Raw genomic sequence first — 22,330 nt, forward strand, 5'->3', positions numbered from 1 at the left:
TAATTGTGGTGCTGATTGTCTACCCCTGTCCACATACAGTCCATCACACATCTCACTATGTGGCATTTTCCTCAGCGAGGCGTTACTTCTTTTTTTAAACTTATTTACGCCAAGCCAAAGAAACCACCTCCACTATTGTTTCCTTTCACAGCTTGCTTTTTTATTTCACAACTGTGGTCGTGTTTGCACAGTGGTGTTGCTACAGAAAGCTGAATGTCACTTTGCTCGTTGTGAATCTCTGTGTTTTGACTCTCAGAGGTTTTGCCCTTTTCTACTAAACCTGCACCTTTTCCCAAAAATGAAATGGAAAGTGATTGACTATGGGATTATGAGCACTTTGGTTCCTGGATTGGTACCTAATTTGTTAGTTCTTCCCCAGCTCTTCATCCACCCCCGAGCTGGGCTTGTGCAGGGACAAAGTCAGAACTGGTCACAGCACCAAGTTACCAGAGTTCAAGAAGTGTTTGGACGATGTTCTCAGACACATGGAATATTCATTGTCTGTAGTGCTCTTTGGTATTTTCTTTGTTGATTAGTTTTAAAAAGATAAAAACCTCACATGTAGGTTGTGTGATTGAAGTGGAAAACACTTATTATGTTGTTTAGTGTGGTGCTGTTAGGAGTAGTTTATTCTGTGTTGTGCAAGAAGCCTTTGAATCCCTGCTAAAAAAAAAAAAAAAAAAAAAAAAAAAAAAAAAAAAAAAAAAAAAAAAAAAAAAAAAAAAAAAAAAAAAAAAAAAAAAAAAAGCAGCAAAACACTAAAAGAAACAGACCATTCAATAACCAGCATTTATTTGCAAGATATATGAAATAGTTTTTAATATAGGTGTAAAAATATCAAGCAACTGTACATCACAAAAACAATTTTATTCAGGTATGGTCATGTGAAGATGGCACCTCTTTGTTCACAAAGTGAACCCATTTTCCCCCAGCCACCCCAGTGAGCAGATTTCCCCCTCAAGTCTGGTGCACAGCATTTCATGAGTAATATCTGGAGGGAAATGGGCTCTCTTTGAGGGGCAGGACTGGCTTGGCAAACTGGGATCTTGGCACAGCTCAGCTCCGGAGAGGAAGGATCCTCTGTGCCTGGCTGCGCTCCAGCCATGCACTCATCACAGGCAAACTGACGCTTATCCCTCAAAAAAATAAACAAACACATCAACAGAGAAAAACTCCAGCCTCAGCATGTCCTCAGAAACCACAAACCAACCCCATCAATCCTGCCCTGTAATGGAGCAATTCGACATTTCTCTGGGCATTGTTGACTTTCCACAGCAGCCCCAGGCTCTGCTAAACCAAACACCCTCAGCTGAGCTCCCTGGAAAGATCTGTTTGAAGCTGTTTCTAAACCAAATCTAGCTTCCACTTGACTGATGAGAGTTTTGATAAATTCCTTCTTTGATAAGAAGGATTTTTAGATCAGACCCACCCACGTTGGAATGCAGGCATCGGCTTTATCCCAGATTATTTCACCCTGTATTGGAAAGTGTGGAGTCACTGACCTGGAGAAATGCATTCTGCTGGGTTGCCCTGGGACATGTGGAGTTGGAGACATCACCAGCACATCACAAACATTTCTGCTGTCCCAACAAGCCACCACGCCCTAAGTCTGATCACTTTGCTTGTCAACCGTGTCGAGACCCGCACCAGTCGTGCCGGTATCTCTGACAAAGGCAGCAAGTTGAAATCTAGACTTGATTGCACTTTCATGGGACTGTTATGACCTTGAAATAGGTAAGCCCACATGTATATCCAGCACTTCACTTGTGATGCACCCTGCCACATCTCTGAAGTCTCCTCAGAACAGATTTCCCTGCTGTAACTTTTGAGTAGTTTTAGCTCCCTGAGCTCCCGGGCAGACCCAGGAGGATTCATGAGAGAACTCTAATCCTTGCATGAGTGGATCGAGTACAACTTATTGAAACAGACTCTTCTGAGCACTTACCAAAGCTGAGAACCAGACCTCTCCATCCATCCATCCCACCTTCCCTGAAAGGGTTACTTATCAAAGAAACAAGCCCATATGATGCATCCAGCCAAATGCAGAGTCCAAAAATCCTGCTTTTCATACCGAACTGCAGGCACATGTACAGGGTACCTGCATTTCACTACATTTTCTATACATTGCAAAAGAAAAAAGTAAAAAAGCAGAAAAAAGCTTTGGAAGTTATTTTTTTTTTTCTTTCCACTGGAAAAGGTAGGTGATGGCATTTTCAGTTCAACTACCACATCAGAGTGTTGAAGCAGCTCTCAGAGAGACCCACAAAGGAATGGTTGATGCTGATGCAAACATGGTCCCAGCTTAAGCTTCACTGCCCCTGGAGTAGGTGTTAGTTCTGACCAGTGTGTTCCGTCTAGAACTGTAAGACATATCTTCATAAACCACATTTGGAGTGGGTTTTTGGAAGTATTTCTTTATCTGCAAAACAAAGGAAACAGCCATCCAGAGCAGAACCTGGAAAGGACCCCAGCAAAGGAGTCCATTTTCATCTTAGGAATCCATCTACATCTTTAGGAGTCTATCAATCACTTGGAAGAGGAAATGTACTTTTTCAGAGGAGCAAGTGGAAATTATCAACCTATTTATTTAACTTTCTATTGTCAGTTTGATGCAGTTTCACCAAAAAGTTCCTTCAGGATTTGGATGTAACTGTAGCTCCTACAGAAATAAGGCTCAGTCTGTTACTGGTGACATGAGAGACCAGTTCCCACAGGGCCACTGAGCTTGGACAGAATGATGTTGTCCTACTGGTTTTTAGCAGTGCTGAAGCCACATGTGGAGAGACAAGACACGAGCCTGTGAATCACACACTGTTAATTTTCAGTAATCTTTATGGAGTAGAAGAATCGATCAGAGATAAATAATTTCTGGGTACTTTCTGCAGTACATGAATATAAATAATCCCAGTAAAGGGGAAAAAAAATTGGGAATTTTTTTTTCTAGAATGGGGCAAAATTTTTCTCCCAGTGCTACTTTCAGACATCAGGCTATTTATGACTTTTTGTTGCCTTTGTGTCCCCCTCCAAACATTCTCTCACATCTCTTACAAGCTTACCGTGTCCAGCTCCAGTCCCAATTCACATAAAATTTTTTAAAAAGGACACTGAGGTGCTTTGCCCAGTGAGGTACATCCATGGCTGTGTTGTTGACCATGTGGCTCACTTGAGGCTTGTTATCAAAAAGCAAACAATACCTCATTTACAGAGTTAGAGAAGCATAAAACACTGTGTTTACTGGAAGGGCTTACAGCTGGGAGACATTAAACAAAGGCAAATAGGAAACAATAGAAAGCCACAATTCCTTAGGTTGATCAAAAGTTTGCTTCACTCAGTCACTGTTTACAAATAATTGGCTCAACCCTGGACACAGTTTTGCTTTGGCATGGTGAGAGCACACTTACATTGACACGGTACAAGGTGCAGCAAACCAGTGCACAAAGCAGTAGTACCACCAGGATGAGGAGAGAATAGATGACCCAGGAACTATCACTGCATGCCTTCTGGGAGCGTGCCTGCCCCCTTTCTGCACCTAAAATCACATTATTATTATTATTATTATTATTATTATTATTATTATTATTATTATTATTATTATTATTATTATTGTCATCATCATCAACATTATCATTGTATGAACGGGTAGAATTTTATTTTTTATTCAAAAAAAATTATTTACACGTCAAGAAAAAAATCAGATATCAAAAGCCACACAGCCACATTTGTCATTCCATTACTATTCCCAGTGGCAGTCCCTGGGCTCTTCCAGAGGCTGGCAACGGCTGCAGGTGGCATGGGAAGGGTCAGCAAGGAGCACTCTACGAAGGCAGAAGCTTCCACACCACTGGGCAGAAGCAGGACCACACACTCGTGATGGGAACAGAAAACGTTTTACTCTGAGGGCTCAGAAGGAATTGTCTAACAGCCAGCTCGTGAGCAGCACAGACAGAAGCAGGAGGGTCCTGTGATTTGCTGTACTCCACTGAGCAGAACAGTGCTAGTGGAAAGGCTTCCAGCTCTCTAAAACCTCAGTTCATCCATATCTGACTAACATCATCACCCTGCTGCTTTGGTGTGCTGCTTTCATTCTCCCCAGCTCACTTCACTGAGCTGTCACCCCAGTTGTGGGTGGCAGCACAAAATGAGACCACAGTCGTCTTTGCAGACTGCAGGTCGATCCTGTGCAGCTCTCAGGGCCTTTGTAAACCTTATTTTAAAAAGGCCTCAGCAAAGCCCAGTGCCCAGGGTCGAACTGCACCAGTAAGATCAAAATCAAGCGCTGTATTTCTGGTTCTGTCTTCATAGCAGCAAATGGTGACAGCACCATCCTGCAGGAAAATAAAACCCCTTTATGGAGCACACACAGTGCTCAGTGTGCAATAATGGTCTGTGGGGCTTGAAGTACACGCCTGAGGACTTATTCTGTGCTCCCCAGTGTGACCTATTTTTAAACACAAAGACTTGCTGTCGGGAGTTGTTTCTAAAAAACATTGATGTCACATTAAGATCAAAGAACTGCTGCTGAAAATACTTAATCATATCCCAAAACTGACAGACTATTCACGCATACACCGAAATGTTTGTTATCTTATTTTGACCTTTTTTAATTCTCTTAAGATGCAGGATTATAGCAAGTTTTCTCTTCTGAAATGCCCTCTGGTTGGTTGTACAAGGCAGGTGGAAATACAGTGCCTTCCAACCCTCCAAGCATAACAGGACACTGATGAGTCTGAGCCCACTCTCCAAACTTTCCCAGGTACTGGATGAAGCCTCCCCAGGGATTAGTGCTTTACCTGTCCTGACTAGATTTCTGCAAGCTCCTTGTCCACCTTTTGCATTACAAGATGCTACGATTAAACAATCAAAGAGAACATACCTTTAACCAGCAGCAAGGTGCCATCTGCTGAGAGGAGATGGGTATTTTTTACATTTTTCACCTCCTCAGCACAGACATAGTTATCAGTGTCATTTTCCTGCAGGTTGTGTAGAGTTATCACTATTTGCTTCCCTTCCTTTGAATACTCCAAGCGACCAGCAAAGGCAGGCAAAATCCTCTCAGTATTCTGATTTGACACATACAGAACACTTTCAGGTTGCACAAGAGTTTTGAGCAGGTAGATCCCTCCATCTCCACGTGAGCTGTCCATCACACAGGTGATGTTGACAGACTGGCCTTGCTGAGGGCTGGCATAGAGCGGTGACTGCTTCAAAGCCCCATCAATTTTAGCTGAAAACAAGAGAGATTAATGGCTATCACATAATTAAGAGGGTGCATTTTAACTAGGGAGCAAATGTAGAGGTCACAGGCAGAAAGAACAGACGCAAGAAATTTAGGTAGAATGAATTTTTTAACAGGCTACCTTTACACAAGCCTTGAGAAGAAGGATCAGAATCAAAAAGAGGTATAAAGTAAGTAACTTATTAAATAATTTGAAGAAACAGTACACAATAAACAAGATGGAATTCATTTGAGAACACAGAGCCAAGAAGTTTGAAAAGAGAAGCCTAAGGAAGAACATGATAATTCCTCATGGATATAAATGACAATTGCTGATCCAGCAATCAAATAGATTTCATGTGCCTTGGGGACGGGAAAGGAGGAAAACTATAAGTTTTGGTAAAGATGTTTCTCATCAGAAGGATAGGTACATAAAGGAATAAGCTACCAAAGAATAATGGGGACACAAACCCTCTTCTAATGCAAAAAAATAAAGACAGAAAAACTGTTCACCCAACCACAAAAATCTGCCAAAGGGAGCACTCGTGCCCATTCATCAACTCTTTATTTAGAATGGAAAAACCCTTTACCTACTCATGTCCAACTTGCAGACCCTGCCTAGCACCAGCTCCCAATTATTACCAATATGTCATTTAAGATTAAATAGTAAAAACAAAAGAGATTTGGGAAAAAAAAAAAAAAAAAAAAAAAAAAAAAAAAAAAAAAAAAAAAAAAAAAAAAAAAAAAAAAAAAAAAAAAAAAAAAAAAAAAAAAAAGACTCATTTCTCTGCTAGTTAATCATAAGGATTTAACAGATTATTTTGGAAAAAGAGCTCCAGGTCATCACTGTTTCCAAACTGCTGCAGCTACCCATGACTAATAGGTGAAAACCCGTAAATAGAATTAAATCAGTCACAAATTGTTCTAGGGTGGATGGGGGGTTTTTTGGTACTGTACTATCTAATGCGCTTTTTTCAATGATTTGGGGACCAGACCCACGCTTTCCTTCAAATCTGTTCATCACCTGAGCAGACACGGGTACAGTTCTGTCAGACTCTCCCTCCCATTGTGCTTGCTTCCAACCTTTGATTTAAAATATAGATCTGTATTTAATAATTCATGGCATAAAGGGTGGAATTGCAATACCTTTCACCACTACTATGGTTCTCTTCCCATCCAGCACTACGTGATGGTTATTGACTGTAACATACTCGACGCATAGGTAGATATTGGAGTCAGATTTCTGCACATTGTGCAAAGTTGTCCTGTAATTCCTTCCTTCCCTTGAACACTCGGTGCGACCAGTCAAATCAGGAGAGATATTTGGAGGATCATCCACGGAAAAATATATCATATTGACTGCCTCTCTGCTACTTTTCAAGTGCATTCCCAGGTGCTTTCCAAAACCACTGATTGGGCAAGTTATGCTGATGGAGTCTCCTTCCCAAACACTGATAATGTCTGTTGACCCTTCGTTTTCTCCACCTAAAGATAAGAAATGCAATTGAGACAGTAATGCCAGAGTTCTTATTGATCTTTTAATATCAAACTACTCCATCAACAGAACCTCATCTGTAAGGCTGGACTGGCCTTGCTATGCTGTGTATGTCATCTCTTGGTTGCCCTGAACCCTGTAGTGCCTTTCATGCCCATTGACCTGTTCGACTCAGCACCCTCCCAAAGCTTAAAAGGCCTTGGCAAAAAAGCATCTTCTGTCGCTCACGCAAAAAATTTAGTTTGCTCTGTAGATTCCCGGAATGATCCTATCAGTTCTCAAAATACAAGCTTCGCTGAACTCAGCCTGACAGTTGGAGCTGTTTGAGGATCTAAATCTGGAATTCAAAGGTAAGAAAAAAAATGACAGAGAATGGAGGAAAAATACACTTTTTTTTTTTCTTCTCCTTTTTAAAGAAAGGAGCATTTATCAACATCAGGAAACTGGATAATACAGCCTCTCAGGAAGAGGACTGCAGAAGGTGTAACTCCAGTCTGTAGTAAGAAACAAAGCTACCAAAATGTATAATGAGACATATTTGAGTTCTCTAATTACCTGAGGATCAAAAGAAACTGAACAGTAAATACTTGTGTCATGAATAGCGAGAAACAGAGGGATCAAATGGGAAACACCAAAAAGGAATTACATCAGAAGCAAGGGAAGAAAAATTAAATAGAGAGTACTGCATGCCTAGGACAAACACAATTTAGAAAAAGTTGAATTGTTCAATGTTGAGAAGCATATTAAGGATCCCTACATACTTAGGACAATTTAATAAGGGAACAAACATGGAATTCAACACAGAAGGACTGGATTGCTGGAATATAGATACAGTAGGTCACTCCAATGAGCAATTATCTTCCAAAGCAGCAGAGAAATATTGAAGAAGGCTAAAGAAGTGCAGAGCACTTTACAATCAGGAAAGGAAAGCCCATCAACCTAAAAATCAGTACTTCCAAACTGACCCAGTTTAAACTTTTCCATGACCTAAGACCTCATGAAGTTAACGACAAGCCAGCACTGCCCGTCACTCGTATTGTCCAAAGGTCAAGGTGGAAGTTCAAGAGTTAAATTGTATTTGCAGAAATCAGCATTGACTCCTCAGTAACCACTAACTAAAGAATATTCTCACCAGTTTCACTGCCCCTTCCTTTCAGACACACTGATTTATGGATAATATCATTTTCTCAAGTCACCATCCTTTCCACCGTGATGGGGAAAAAAGGAGTGACTGTTTGGAGACCTTTTTTTTTCCCTCAGCCTGTTCCCCTCAGAGATTTACACTGTTTTCCCTGAGGGTGCCTCCAGCTTGTGGTCTTAATAACCACAGCAACATTCAGCAGTGGATATTTCTAGTAAGGTTTTATTACACCTTCAATAAATACGCCCCTAGTAAATGTAAATACTCACTTCTGTCAGTAGTGGGCTCCTCCATCATCCTTGAAAATACAGATACAGCTGATTCTGAAATAACTGGGAAAACAAGTTCCACTCTTTCTAGAGAGAACAATTGGCTTGTAGAAAAGTTCAGATCATACCAATTTCTCTTTTTTTTTCTAAAAATTCTTTTTGTAATTTCAGAGGTTTTTTTTCTTTTTACAAAGTTCCACCTGCTTTCACTAACAGTGAATCTAGCAGGAAGCTGTTTAAGAAAATACACTTAAGTGGGAGGGGGATTGGACACAATGAAGTGAAAAAGAGGAAGGAAAATACTGAACTGGAAGAGCATCTACACCATACGTACCATTCTGGGCAGGGAAGCACGGGAGGAGCAGCAGACAGAGAGATGCAGTTGGGAGACTCGACATCCACAGCATTTTCAAAGGTCTCTTTGGTTGCCCTCCACAATCTGGCTGATGAGTTAAATACCTGAGGAAAGGGCTGATGCCCCAAGCTGGCCTGTTGCCTACCAGCTACATCAGCTCTCTACTAAAAGAAGTCAGCAGGAAGCTGTTTTTGCTTTTCTATTCCAGTGACTGTGACAGAGAGGTGTATCTTGATGTTGACTTCACACTAGAACCACCCCTGGTTTCCTGCTGAGCAACCCCCAGCCCTGAGGGCAGGAGTAGAGAGCTGTCTATGGTGAGCACCCACATTCCCTTTGAAGACAACTGAGAACAGAGACACTCACTCAAATTTTCTCTTCACAGCACCCAAGTCAGGCAGTTGTCCTTCAGTTGTGGCCTCACTGGAAACGTGGGTGCTTGGTACAACCAGTTCAGCCTGTCACTGTTCCCACAGGCTTAGATTGGTGGCTGCAAATGCAAAAGCCCTGGCTTCATAAGGAGCAAGGAGATGAGAGAGGCTCTGTTTCTTCAGGTAAACCTTCAATTATTACACCAGCCCTGCACACAGACCAGCAGGTTTGATCTGCGTCTTGGCAATGACGACGTGAATAAATTCCCAAGCAACAGCACAACACATACCTCTCACGTGCCCCTGGCTTCACAGTTAACAACCCCTTCTGTGGCATCTGCAGTGCACAAGAGCCGAAAACCACCAGCAAAAGGGAACCAGCTACAGCTCACGTGGAGCTCCTGCTCCCTCCCCAGTACGATGAGAAGCTCTTCATGTGGGCACTGCTCTCCGTGGGAGTACAGAGGGGAAGGGGGTGTTCCCAAAGAATTTCTTGAATGCTTGAAAGCTCAGAAACTTCATCAATTATTGCAAAGGAAACAGTTCAGGCAGGTTGGGAAATGAGCCTTCAAACAGCCCCCACAAAGGCTCACTGTTGGTCTGGATATAAAAGCAGGTGCCAGGATACAACTCTTACTCCCTGTCTTTCCTTTTGCCATATTTAAGAAATTAATCACGACAGTAATACCAGATTGTGAGTTTGGGAATCGTGGGATGGTGATGCTTTGTCAAGGAGATTAACAAACCAAGTAACAATACCATCAATACAGGGTTCCCAAGGAGCAGCCAGTTTTTAAGGAGATGTTTTATTGTCATTAGTGTAGTAACACAAATTGAAAAATAAAATCAGTCAAAAGAAGTTGCAGCTACGAAATTATGGCATTTAGTGAGTTAGGCATCTTAGTATGATTAGTGCTTTTTTTATTTCATAAGATGATCTTTAGGATCCCTCCCAACCCAACCCAACCCATAACTCTGTGAATAAAAATATTTGCCTATCTGTTTATATTGCAAAGAACAAAGCACTCCCTGAGGACAAACCCTGGAGACACCTCCAGAAAGCAGAGCACACGGCTGGAGATAACTCAGCTGGCTTAAGGCTTTGCTGCTGAGCCAGCCACACACCTTGTGAGGGCTGCTGTCCTCAGCCAAGCCCAGGGAGAGGATGGGACATCCAGGGTGCTGCTTGTGCTGCTCATGAAGGCCTGGAGCTGAACAGCTGTGGCAATCACAGTCCTCTGTGAACATGTGGATGTGGTGAAGATCATTTGTGAAAAACAGACCATTAGTGAACATGGGACCATGAGGTCTCATGGGAATCAGCCTCTGTTGCTTCAGCTGGTTGCCGTACATCAGGAGAGAGGAAGATGCTGCTGGCATAGAGGTCTTCTCATTTGCAGATGGTTTTCAAACAAGTGAGGCTCTCCTCGTCTGAAGCCTGTTTATGTCGCTTAAGAGCCGCAGAGCTGAAAGAAAAATATCTGTGAGGCCAAAAAAGGGCACAGGTTGATTTCAGTGAGAATTGTAATGCAAATGCCCATATTTAGGCTTGGAGATCTGCAGTGGGAAGTCCTCCAGGCACCTCCCCTGTCCCATCTGCTGCTGGATCACCTCTCACTCTGAAAGCTGAAAACACATCTAGTCCTTCACTGAATACCCTCCTGCCACTATAGTACTGTGATTTCACCATTTACCCTAATTAAACTCCCAAAAGGGAAATTTAGAATAGAATCATAGAATTGTTTAGGTTGGAAAAGACCTCTAAGATCATCAAGTCCAACCTTTAACATTAGAGAGGCAACAGTAAAAGATTTGATGGAATGCTAGGACAGTTTTAGGAAAACAACAGGGGAAAAAGTACCAGCATTAGCAAAGACCTCTTTAGAAGAACTAAAACTAACAGACTTGCAGTTCTTTTTTCCCAATTTATGTTCATCTGCAATTACTGATCAACTCACTGCTATCCATCTCAGACAGAGCCACAGGCCTTGTGTTTCTCCACAGATCCCCATCAGGAATGGCAGGTGGGATGATTTGCCATATGACAGCAGAGTTGCATCCCTATTCTGTATTGTAGCCCAACTATTTCTGGAGTAAGAGGTGGTTTAATATTATCTCATTTGAAGAACACAGTGGCTTCTGTGTTGGGAGGGAGGAGGGAAGAGCAGAGGGTAATACAGAGGAAGGCTGATATTTCCAGATTTCATTCACATGATTCCCTAATTCACTCCACAGAGCCTATCCCAGCTATTTCCACCACAACACAAACTTCCCTCTTGACCACACTTAGGAAAATATTTTCTCTTAAATTAGAAGTGGCTCTTTAGTGGGCAGAGCTGTGAGTGGGAACCATTCTCCTGAAGGGCCTGTCAGCCCACACCTGGATGTCCATCAGTCTCCTGGGCTGGGACATGCCTCAGCAGGGGGAGCTGCCCAGTCTGGGACCACTCCAGGATGCCACAGAGGGAAGGCTGAGCCCTGCCATTGCTTCCTCCTCACTTCAGGAAGGAAGCAGTGGGGAAATTTATTCTGTGCTTATTTTACATAACAAACCCATCCAGACAACAAAATGGAGGTGAGATCCAGGAAGAAAACCCCATATGCTTTTCCCACCACCAGGCGTGGAACCCACAGGAAACCAACAATTTGTCAGACAGTACCTTTACTGGTCGAATGCCGCCGACAGCAATACACGGTGAGCATTGTTGCACAAAGCACAAGAAACAGCAGCAATGTGAGGAGGATGATGCTGGTGGAAAATTCAGGATTACCTGGAGAGTAGAAGAAAATAAAGAGCAGCCCAGTGAATCAAGCAGGTATGCCAAGCCATGAGCCTGCCTCATAAGCACCACCCTGAGGAAACGGAGCCTGGTACAGGAGCAAAATCCCCCACACCAGCTGATAAAGAGAGAGGGAACCTGTGAATGAGAGAACAAATAGCCTCTGGCTCAGGATATCTTAAAGCAGATACCTGTAACAGTGCTGACTTCATCAACATTCAAAGCTGATTCTTGACTCCCCACCACAACAGATACCTATGAACCTTTTCCTCATCCAAGAAACCCTAAACCAAGGGGTGTGAGAGCCATCCTTAATGATGGGTTCAAAGGCCATTAAGGAAATTCACTTTGACTGGTTTCTAAAGACCTCTTTGTCCATGACCTAAGGAAGACAACAGGGATTTCCACCATGAAAGAAATCTGAATACAAACATAACTTTATGTGACTTAGCCTGGAAGCAAAGTCTCATTTATCACTTACTAATAAGGGAAATTCTTGGGAACTTGTTGCACACCCATCATGTACCACCTTCCCTCTGCATCCCTGTATCTACTGCTCCATGTAAAACACTGTTCACATCAAGCTCTCTGGGCAAAACACTCTCAAAGTAAAGGGAAAACAAACATGTAGAGATATTAACCTGGAATTTCTTTGCCAGGGTTGTCAGCTGTTGATTTTTGGTGTTCTGCACCTGACACTTTAGTGTAGCAATTCAGTGTAGGGTTGGACTTCCAGACATTTGTTTCGGCTTCACAGCAAATTTTATTCTCCTCAATACTGTTGCTACCTCTCTCATTTTCTGAAAAAGCTGAAAGATAAAAGAAGGTTTAATTATAAATATGAATCAAGGTCTTCAATCAAGGGTTAGAAAGGTTGAAGAGGTTCATAGGTTAAGCAAGTGGATCATGTAGCACAAAAGAGATGGAGATTGCCATGACTGCTACAAGTTGGAGATGTTTCATTCCCCAGCTGTTTAAATCAACTACCCACATTTAGATTTCCTCCTCACTAAAGCTGATGAACTGTTCTGTGAACCAATAATGGAAATACTCATGTTCCAAGAAGGTAAAATGTTCTCATATTTAACTAAGAATACCAAAGCATTTGTAAAAAGCTTAGCATTACCTTTATACAATTAAAATCGATTTAAGTAATCAGTTTCTGATCCACTGTGAAGTTTTGCCCTCTTGGAGCCATTTGCTACATGTACTGACAGGTGTTTTAATCTCTGATTTTGGCAGATATTTTGTGAGAAAGGTGGAAAGATGCTCCTGGGTATTTATTGAATCCTACAGAAGAGCAGCACAGAACAGCTCTTTAGGCTAGACCCGGTTCTCAGTTTAGTTCTGACTGAAGCAGGTGGGATTCATACGTTGCAAACTGACACAGAATTTGACCATGAGAATTGCTGTTGCAAAAACAAACAAAAAGTACCTATATAAATCAGAGTAACATGCATTTATCTGAATCTCTATGACTATAGCTTTAAGCAGTGTTGACATCAGAGAATTCATTTTTCTGATTTAATGACTTTTTTTAACCAGAAGAAACTGATTTTGTCAAGTTAGTTTACTAATTAACATCACTGTCTGCACAAGTGTATAACTGTTCAGACTCATAACCAGAAATATGTTTCCCATCTGTTGATAACCGGGTTCCCAGCAGAGCATACCTGTAAAATTCAGGGTGGCACACGAGTGTCCTAATCCCCCGGGTTTTATCCAGAAGATGCCATAAATTCCTTCAGGAAAAGTATTTGCTTGCTGAAAGCACATAAGGATGTGTGTTTCCCTGGTCACCAAATCAATTATTCCATTTGAAAACTCCTTCTCTTCTGTTTCAGCGATTTTTGTAAATCTTTCAAAACTGCCTGTTTTACATTTGCTGATTTCACAGTCCTTACAGCAGTAGACTGTCACAGTTGTTTTGCCAGAGGAAGAGTCATGTGTCCTCTCAGCAGGGGGATCACTGGCCATGGCAATATCTAAATCAGAAAACAAAGAAAAAGTATTTTCTACCAGTTTACTCCCCACATGCTGAGTGTTAGAGAATGGGATGAGTTTTGGTGAACATGTCCAGTTATGGCTTAGGAGACACTGTCTGCCAATTGTCAGATTTTACACAGTATTGGGGCCAGTCCACAAGGTAGTCTGAGGGTAGAAACAGGATATAATTTCCTTACTGCTGCAACTGTTTTAAACTAGGAAGTTGGCATCTTGAAAAGTCAATTGAAAGGCCTTTCTCTTGCTGAGCTCAGAGAAATCATCTGTTCTTGTTTCCTTTCCCTCCCAAGTCCTTGGCACAATCCTGTCAGGTGTCCCTCCAGCAGACTGCCAGATCCCCAAGACCAGTAAAGTTCACATCTGCCAAACTACACACACACTGGGTGCAGTGTGCCAGATTTACTCAGCCAGACTCTCTTGGGGAAAAGCCAGTCCTTCAGGAGAGGACTTGCCTCATCTGACATCAGACAGACCCAAAGAGTCACCCCTCTCAAAACAGGGCGCTGTGACAGGTCAGACGAATCCACTTTCACCCTAATTTCTTTTCTCACCCTAGAGGTGTTGTGGTCTTAGTTTTAACTGGGCACAGGTGAGCTTTCTAATAAGAGCTAAAAGTTTTTAAGCTACTAATGTGCAGGGAAAAGCACTGAGGTCATACAAGGAGACTCACCTGGATGGAGAGCTGCAACAGCCAGGAGCAGGAAACCCAACGCCATGAGGTGGGGAGAGCCCATCTGGCTGCCCTGGGTGTCAGCTCCAAAGGTGCTGGATGTTCTCCAAGATCCTCTGTGGTCCCAGGTCAGGCTCACCAGGCTCCTCCCTCAGTCTCCTCCCTGTTGGGACATTAAATGCAATTATCTTTCTTCAGACAAAAAGAAATCAGCTGCCAGGCCAAGTGCTGTAAGGCTGCTCCTGGCCAAAACATCTGGAATGGAAGGAATGGAAGGCAAAGGAACACTTGTGCTGCTCAGCTGTTCCTGCAATGGCTTTTGCAAGTGCCAAGCTCACATCCCTTTCCCCCTCTGGCTCAGTCACAGCAGTAGAAGACACATGGTCCTTCTGCAGGGAAAAAGAAATCCCTCCTGAGCCTGCTGGGCAGGAGGCTCCATGTCCAGGTCCTCCAGGCTGCTCAGAGCAGTGGCCCTGCACACATCCCTCAGCAGTACATGTGACAAATAACATCTGTCGCTTCCAAAACATTCGATAAGAAAGATAAGTTGTGCTGAATGTTTCACTTGACATAAGATGTAATATTTATTGTCAAATTGAACTCTGTTTTCAGTTTAGGAGGTCTGACAGGAAATATCAGTTCAAATAATTTCAATGAAACTGTCATGACTTTGTGAAATATGTTTTAATAAAATACAAGTTTCACTTTCCAAATAAGAAAAAAGAAAATTGAAAGAAATTCAAACTTCTTCTATCAGCCTGGCTCTGGAAAACAGAAAGTGCTTTGCTCTTGGAAGCTTTTCATTAGAAGTTTTCATTAAACAACTTTTTTACTGCCACCACCTAGAAGTACCTTGAGGAAATTTCCAGATTAATTACGCATTAATTCTTCAGCAGAGGTTAATAAATGCTTGTCTCCCATGGTCTGTGCTAATTTAAGGCTGCTGAGAGTTCCACTCCAAAACCAAATGATACAGGAGAAACACAACCCCCAAGACAAGCCCATTCCAGCTGCCAACAGGCACAGGAACCAGCTGCAAAATTTCCCCTGGAATAAAAGGTGGGACACCTCTGCAGTGCCTCAGGCTACTGACAGCCACACACAGGATGGAAACCCGGGAAATGCTGGACCGAGCCACGGTCCTGGCACTGCTCCACACGCACCTTCCAAGGCGAGACCCGTCCACTTCCACTTCACACCACACGAGGGACCAGTGATTCCACTTTACACACAGAGCTCCCGCTCACCTGCACAGTCCTGCAAGGACTTCCTCTTTGCCCCACCAAGGATTAACAACAACCTCTTCTCATCCTCTTCCTGTAAGTCCAAAAATGGATCCTATCTTTTTTTCTTTTCCAAAAGCAGGTCATTCGGTACCATCTCACACGTTACTTTATCCTGTCTCCTGCTGTGTAAGGCACCAGGTAACAATGCCTGCAGCCTCCTCCCTTAAAGGGACAGCAGAGTGCCAGGGGACTGTCACCAACCTTAAAATCACAGAATCATCCGTTTGGGAAAGACCCTTAAGATCACAGAGTCCAACTGTTATCCCAGCACTGCCAAATCCACCACTAGATCATGTCCCTAAGTGACACATCTACGTGTCTTCTGTGTCCCTCCAGAGTATTTATACCCCAGGGCATGTTCGCCTCGCAGAACAGCTGCAGCACATCTGGCAGAATTATTTGCCCAGAGGTTAAGGTTTGGTTTTTTCCCAAGTAGTTGTCAGCCTGAGGTCTGCATCTTCTGTCCTCAAGCATTTTGTCTTCTCTTCAGTGGTATTTTTGCCCCTCCCCTTGTTCTGCTCGAGGGATGTCTCCCTCCCTCTCCCCTCTCGTGGTGAAACTCCTTCCCAGTTCCCACTCTCCCAAAAGCCAGAACACTGTCCACCAAATCTCTCTCCCCTCCTATTAGCCTGTCTTAAAATCCTCTTTTTTGGCTGGTTTCTGAGAGTCTTCAGCTGTCTTGGCCACCTCCTGCCACCAGTTTTAAACTTACTTTATCAATAAAACACTGAAATCTAAAATGAAACATGCTCTTTGCATAGAAAATATTTTTCATCCATTTTTCGGCCTGCTTCTCTTTCTTTTCCAAGTAAAACAAACTTTCCCTTTTCAGAGCTACTGAAGTTGTCTGCAGAGCTGTAACAGAGTAAAGCCAGACCCTAAAAGCAGATCACCTGCAAGCAGTAGATGAGTAAAGCAACAAGCAGGAGGGTCTGGACTTCCTTCAGTGAACAGCAGCCACTCACACCCAGCTGAGCAGCTCTTCCCCAGGTCAGACCTGACCCATTAACCTGAGACCCCAATATTTGCCAAGAAAGGAAGTCACTCATTCATGCCATGGCATCACTCCTGGCAATGTCCTCTCTCAAAGTTAACTGACCTGAACAGTTAAGAGACCTGAAAAACTCTCACACACTTCCTGTGCTTATTCCTACTCCAGCATAAGTTAAACAGCTCACTGCCCTTCCAGTGTGTGTTTTTGTGCTTTCTGACCTCTGGCTCTGGCATAGCTTCAGCAGGGACCCCCAAAGTGACCAGAGCAGAGCTGTGGTGGGGGATCACCCCAATCCCAGCCACGGGGGCTGCCCCAGGGTTTGGATGTGCTTCCCTCTCCAGCCAACCATTGGGCACAATCATGGAGCCACAAAATCCAGTGCTGTTCTCCAGCTGTAAACAATGCAACAGGTTTATTTGGTACCCTAAGGATCCCACAAAGAATGCTTAACTTTTGATCAGTTTGGAGAAAATACTACTACTGAAGGAAGTAAGGCTGCAACAGAAGAAACCTCAAAGAACTTCAGAAGGTCCTACAGATTTTATTTTCTTTCACAGAAAAGGAGAAGTATTTACATAAGAGATGATTTTTCTATCACTTTCTGTACCAGTTTCACTCTTTGATCTCCTGAATACCACTCTCAACAAGCCTTTACAGGAAAAAAAAACCCCAACAAAATGAAATCATGGGAAGGGATGAAACAGCTCTTTCCTGAGTGAGCCTAGGAGTGCAGTTTGTTTCTACAGCTCCAACAAGCCAGTGCAGAGAAAGCAACCAGCAGGATGTTGTGGCTGAGCTGAGAAATCTCTGCAAAAATCCTGAAAGTAAAGCACACTTTGGCTTTTCTCTGAAAATAAAATTCCACAGTAACCATTAGAAAACACTACTAATTTTTTTAATGCTTGCAGCACCTTAGGAAGAGTAGAATGAATGAACTGTTCCACTGATTTAACTTCTTTTATTTTAAAACTTCTGTCCTTATTTACTAATGCTCTGTGGTTTGGTTCTGTTTTGTTCCCTTTGGCACCCAGAGCCACCAGGCTGGGGTTTTTGTTGCTTGACGAAGCTGTTGGGTTTCTGCACTCACACAATCAGCGTGAATTCAGTGCAGAGCTGCGTGGAAGTTGCCAGCCAGGGCTACGGAACTGGAGTTACTAAGTAAGACAGATCAAGAGCACCAGCAACACACATTCTTCCTTAAGGAGAAAATGTGCAGCACATTAAACACTTCCCTCCTGCCACAGACATTTTAGCGCCCATTTCCAAATGCCTGCTTAAAAACCAGGAAGCAGGAATTTGTAAGAGAATAGACTGACTGTAAGACAGGACCCCTTAAAGAAGAAGACAGTGTGAGTACCTCAAAAGCTGTGTTGCCTGAGGATGCTTTCGTGCCTCTTCCATTCCCTCCCCCGAGGGCCCGAGCAGTTCTTTCCAACTCCCGATCATTCAGCTCCTCTTGCAGAGCCCTGCACAGCAGATGCAGAAGCCACTTGGATCCCAGAGAAAAAGGCACACTGGCTCCTCCTTATTTATAATGCAACTAGAGTTCATAATGGATTTTCACTTTCATTTTCCCTGCTGGACTGAGGCCAGCAGCATCACGGAGCGATGCAACAAGGCAGGGCCACGCTGCTGCGTTGGGACTCTGCAGGTGGAAAGCATGGGAAAAAAAAAAATCACACCTCACAAAAAACCTTCCAGGAACCTGCTGGTGGGTACCTGGGCAGAAACTCTGTCCCTCTGGGCATTGCAACAGCAATGTAAAAGACTGGATTTGAGACCTGCTCCCGAGTCTGGCACTGCTTTGGCACTGCAGGGGGTCCCAGCGCAGGAGAATCTGAGGTGCTGAGCTTGGTTTGTGCCCTGGCAGGGAGCAGTGCTGAGGGATACCCTGCTAGAACACACACCAGGGCAGCAGCAGCACTTCTGCTGTTTGACTGAAGTTGTGTCCATCACAAGCCACTGGGACAGGAGGGAGGGCAGAGGCAAACCAAGGAACCCCTGATGAGCATGATATGATAAATATGAAAATATGGTAAATTCAGCTTGCTCTGGCACCACAGGACAGGGAGAAAAAAGTTCATTGCCCGTAAGCACAGGGGACAGATGAAGGTAAAATCTTGCTGCTTTCTTATCTCTGTTTTGGGCGGGGTTTTTTAGGGCGGCAAGGAGGCAAGTCAAGCTATCCAAGTTGATTTCAACTATCAGCAAAGCAGTACAAGTTTATAGCGTTTACCATTGCCTTTGACACACATAACAAGCTTTTCTCCTCCCTCAGCATTGCCCTGCAGTTCACAGTCCCCCTGGGCAAGGTGTCCCACAGCCAGTCACAAGCAGCACTCCCCAGCTTGGGCTGCCATAAACTTTATGTGGATTTGAAAATAGCAATGTTTCCTCCAAGTACACAGTCCACCCTTTCACCAAGATGCTTCCTCATTACATTTTGTCCCTATTTTCATCACATGATCCACAGACTGAAAGGTCTGAATGTTTGCAGACTGTGCTCCAAGAAGAAACCAGTGCTGCTGGAAGGATTAACATGCTTGGTCTGTCCTAAACACTGCAGCACCTGGTCCCTTGTCACAGAAGAGGTGGAGGCTGAGCCTAGGCAGACACAATTTCAGGGGTTTACTTGGCAGATATCAGACAGAAGTGATCAGTTTCAAGTTAATCACAGTGCCCCTCCACTGAATTTGGGTGGTCTGGTTTGCTCCTACAGTCCCAGTTCAAGGCAGCAGCTTCTGTTTTAGAAAAATGCTCCAGTGTGGGGACATTTGGCTATCACTACGCTTTCCTGTTCCAGGCCCAGGACATTAAACTTGATGTTTTAACATCCAGTGCAAATTACCATAAGAAAACAAGCTGTAGCTAAGGAATGTAGCTGCAAAAATGTACAGTAGGGTTTTTTGGACCTCCAGAGGATTGCTTGTGTTGAGGAATTGCTAACAGGACTAAACTCTTCACTCAAATTCAGCCCAGCTAACCAGCAGCTGTACTCCAGTTCTAGAATTTCCAGGAACAGGCAAAGAACTTCAGTACCTAAAAACTCCTCTGAGAAGTCTATTTTACTTTGTACAGATAGAGCTTGCACCACATCTTCTGATGGTGAATTAAGAATGTGTTAAAATGGAAAAAAATATGAGCTATTTATGCCTTCAGCAAGGATTTTCCCCTTCTCCTTACCCAGAAACTACTTCTACTTACCCAGAAACTCGAGGGAGAAATGAGCAAGAAGACATGAGATGAAAATCAAATGCTGTGAGCACAGAAGAACCTAGAGTTTTTCTGAGCTATGTGCATGACTACGAGAAGTGGTTTGGGCTTCTATTCCTTTCTGCTTCAAGCAACTGTTACCTTTTTTTTTATATGTCTTATTTCAAGTTCCAGGAAATTGAAAGCAACAAGGTAGCCCAGGGATCTAGCCCAAGTCTCAGCATTAACAGTCATTGTCCCATTATACCTTTGGTCTCGGTATGTTTTGTCACTGGTTTTGCCTTCAAACCCTCACTTATCTACAACACCTCCACTTTCACATTTGTGAGGGATTCCCTTCCTAATCTGGAACATCAAGAAAATAGACCATGAAGGAATTTATGGCTGAAAGATAAAAATTATAAGCATAACACCTTATGGTAACCATTGTAGTGTCATAAAATGATCTTTCTTGCCAAGTAATTCACCAGTCAGGCACAAATGAAACCAAGATCCAAAGCCATCTGTGAAAGGAAACTAAAACAACTTCTTAGAACTATTCTTGCTTAATACCAAAACTAGCTGCTACACTTTTTCCTTTAACAATAGCAAACAAGTATCATAAAATAGAAACTGCAATTTAAATGCAGGACGTGATCCACATTTTCTTTGATTACTTCCTGGAAAAAACACCTTAACAAACCTTTGTTTCTCCACTGCTAAACAGGACATAAGGAAATCCTTTTTTTCCTGAAACATCAGCTGTCTCAGATCATAAGACAAAGCACACGAATTACACAGGTTTTGGTTTCCAAATCTCACTTACCTGCAATATCACTGCTTTTGTCTTCGTGAGGGACTCCCCGGCTAATCTGCTATGTCAATAAAATAGTGCATGAAGCAATTTATGGCCATTATATAAAAAGGAGAACCATAAGTTTTTATGACAATGAACGCAGTGACAACAGCGACCTTTATTGCCAAGCAGTTCACTGGTTAAACATCCACAGAGCACCAGGCAGCTGCTCACGCAAGGAAAGGTTAAGCTTTTCTCAGGCACAGATCTTCAAGATTCACCAGATGCAGTTCCCTCAGGTTTCCATATCACCACAGGAGTAATTTGGGGTCTCAGGTCAGGGCTGCAGCTTCTGTATTAGAGAAATGCTCCAGTGCCAGGACATTTGGCTACCATCACACTCAGCTTTGAGGCTCAGGGCATTAAAAACATATTATGTGTTAAGACATTCCTACATCTACTTCCCCCCTGCCTACCCTGAGCTTTAGTCCAGGCTGCCACCTTTTCTCTAACAGGGTGCTTTGGCTCAGGCTTTTCTAGCTTCTACCCCATCCCCACTCCCTTCAGGTCAAAAATCAGCAGAGCATGACCCAAAGGCAGTGAGAGGAAATTGCGCCTTCTGCAAGTGGGTGCTGGAAAATTACAAGTATTTTAGGGCAGCCAGCTGTGTCCCATTGACAGGCCAAGCCTATGGCCTCCTCCTCCAGCTCCCTCTGGCCAGGGATCCCCATTGCATGGCAGAAATGGTACCCAGGGTTTCTGACTGACAGACAAATGTCTACCCCTTGTCTAAGGTCTCCTTTAAGGTAACATCTTGGTATATAATCCTCACATACATACCTTACTGGTGACATAAATTTATACATTTTAAGTGTTATTGGATTAGTTGTCCTCCCCCTCAGAAAGCCTTGGTTTAACGTTTAACATCTTAAAAACCCCAGTGGTATATTGAGATATACAGTGGTCTGTAAAACACCTCCTCAGCTGAAAAACTGGTTTTGTAATAAATACTTTGACTGACAGCCCTCTGACTTCATTGTAACAACAAAAATCATACACCATGTCTTGCATTAGTTAATCATCTGTAGATTTTTAAAACTAGATCCTCCAAGCAGCCTGTCAATGGAGACACACAGCTTTCTTCTAAAACACCTCAAAGAAATTTGATATTTCCCTGGCCATCTTGTCCTAAAACACAGGTATATTTAGGGGGGGCTTAATGCCCTTTGGGATAAGCTACACCTGCTTGCAGATTTGCCCCACAGCCAGCAAGCCCACAGGGAGTGCTGGAGCCCCAAACAGCCTTGGCAGTGCATTCAGATGGACTCACAGACAGACAGACAGCCTACCCATCAGCACACCAGCCAAGCTCACGGGTATCAGACCCTGCCCTTTGCCCTAGAGATGGAAATCACAGTCCACAGTCCAAGGCTGGGGCCGAACCGACACCGTGACAGGCAGCAGATCACATGAGACTGCTGATAACGAGTACCAGGCACCAGCACCACTGGGGGTTACAGCCCAACCCACAGCAGCTCTGACTCCCTGGGCCAAGGAGCTCTAGTAAAACCCACTGAATCTTCTCTTCCTCTCCCCTCACTCAGACTATTTTTCTTCTCAGTGTTTGCTTTGTGTTGCAACAGGAGCACTCAGCTAACCTGTAAGTTTGCTTTCGAGTTCAGGGCCGCAGGGGACATTTACAGGCTGGGTTGTTGCCACATCATCCGAGTGCGGGGACAGGAGCTCTTCCCTCCTGCCCCCA

The 22,330-nt window shown here is 43.4% G+C and overlaps 1 protein-coding gene and 1 long non-coding RNA gene across 3 annotated transcripts; both read right to left on the minus strand.

Moving 5' to 3' along the window:
• Window positions 1–2,138: 2,138 nt before the first annotated feature.
• On the minus strand, window positions 2,139–10,299 carry CD7 (CD7 molecule). Its single transcript, XM_027886117.1, has 5 exons — window positions 8,455–10,299; window positions 6,362–6,700; window positions 4,874–5,224; window positions 3,402–3,523; window positions 2,139–2,419 (listed from the first exon to the last, which is right to left on the minus strand). The coding sequence occupies exons 1-5, from the start codon at window positions 8,525–8,527 to the stop codon at window positions 2,303–2,305; spliced, it is 1,002 nt and encodes a 333-aa protein (XP_027741918.1). The 5' UTR covers window positions 8,528–10,299; the 3' UTR covers window positions 2,139–2,302.
• Window positions 10,300–10,433: 134 nt separating this feature from the next.
• LOC114058605 lies at window positions 10,434–21,009 on the minus strand. 2 transcript variants are annotated; one of them, XR_003571501.1, is made up of 5 exons: window positions 20,745–21,009; window positions 17,938–18,046; window positions 14,301–14,463; window positions 13,300–13,611; window positions 10,434–12,435 (listed from the first exon to the last, which is right to left on the minus strand). It is a non-coding gene; the product is annotated as an uncharacterized LOC114058605 (long non-coding RNA). The 2 variants fall into 2 exon arrangements; XR_003571500.1 differs by lacking the exon at window positions 20,745–21,009 and having other exon boundaries at window positions 17,938–18,206.
• Between the last annotated feature and the right edge of the window lie 1,321 nt (window positions 21,010–22,330).

This window comes from Empidonax traillii, unplaced genomic scaffold (assembly GCF_003031625.1).
Source record: "Empidonax traillii isolate 1590-97213 ecotype Southwest subspecies unplaced genomic scaffold, ASM303162v1 scaffold177:size1754471, whole genome shotgun sequence".
NCBI classification, from domain to species: domain Eukaryota; kingdom Metazoa; phylum Chordata; class Aves; order Passeriformes; family Tyrannidae; genus Empidonax; species Empidonax traillii.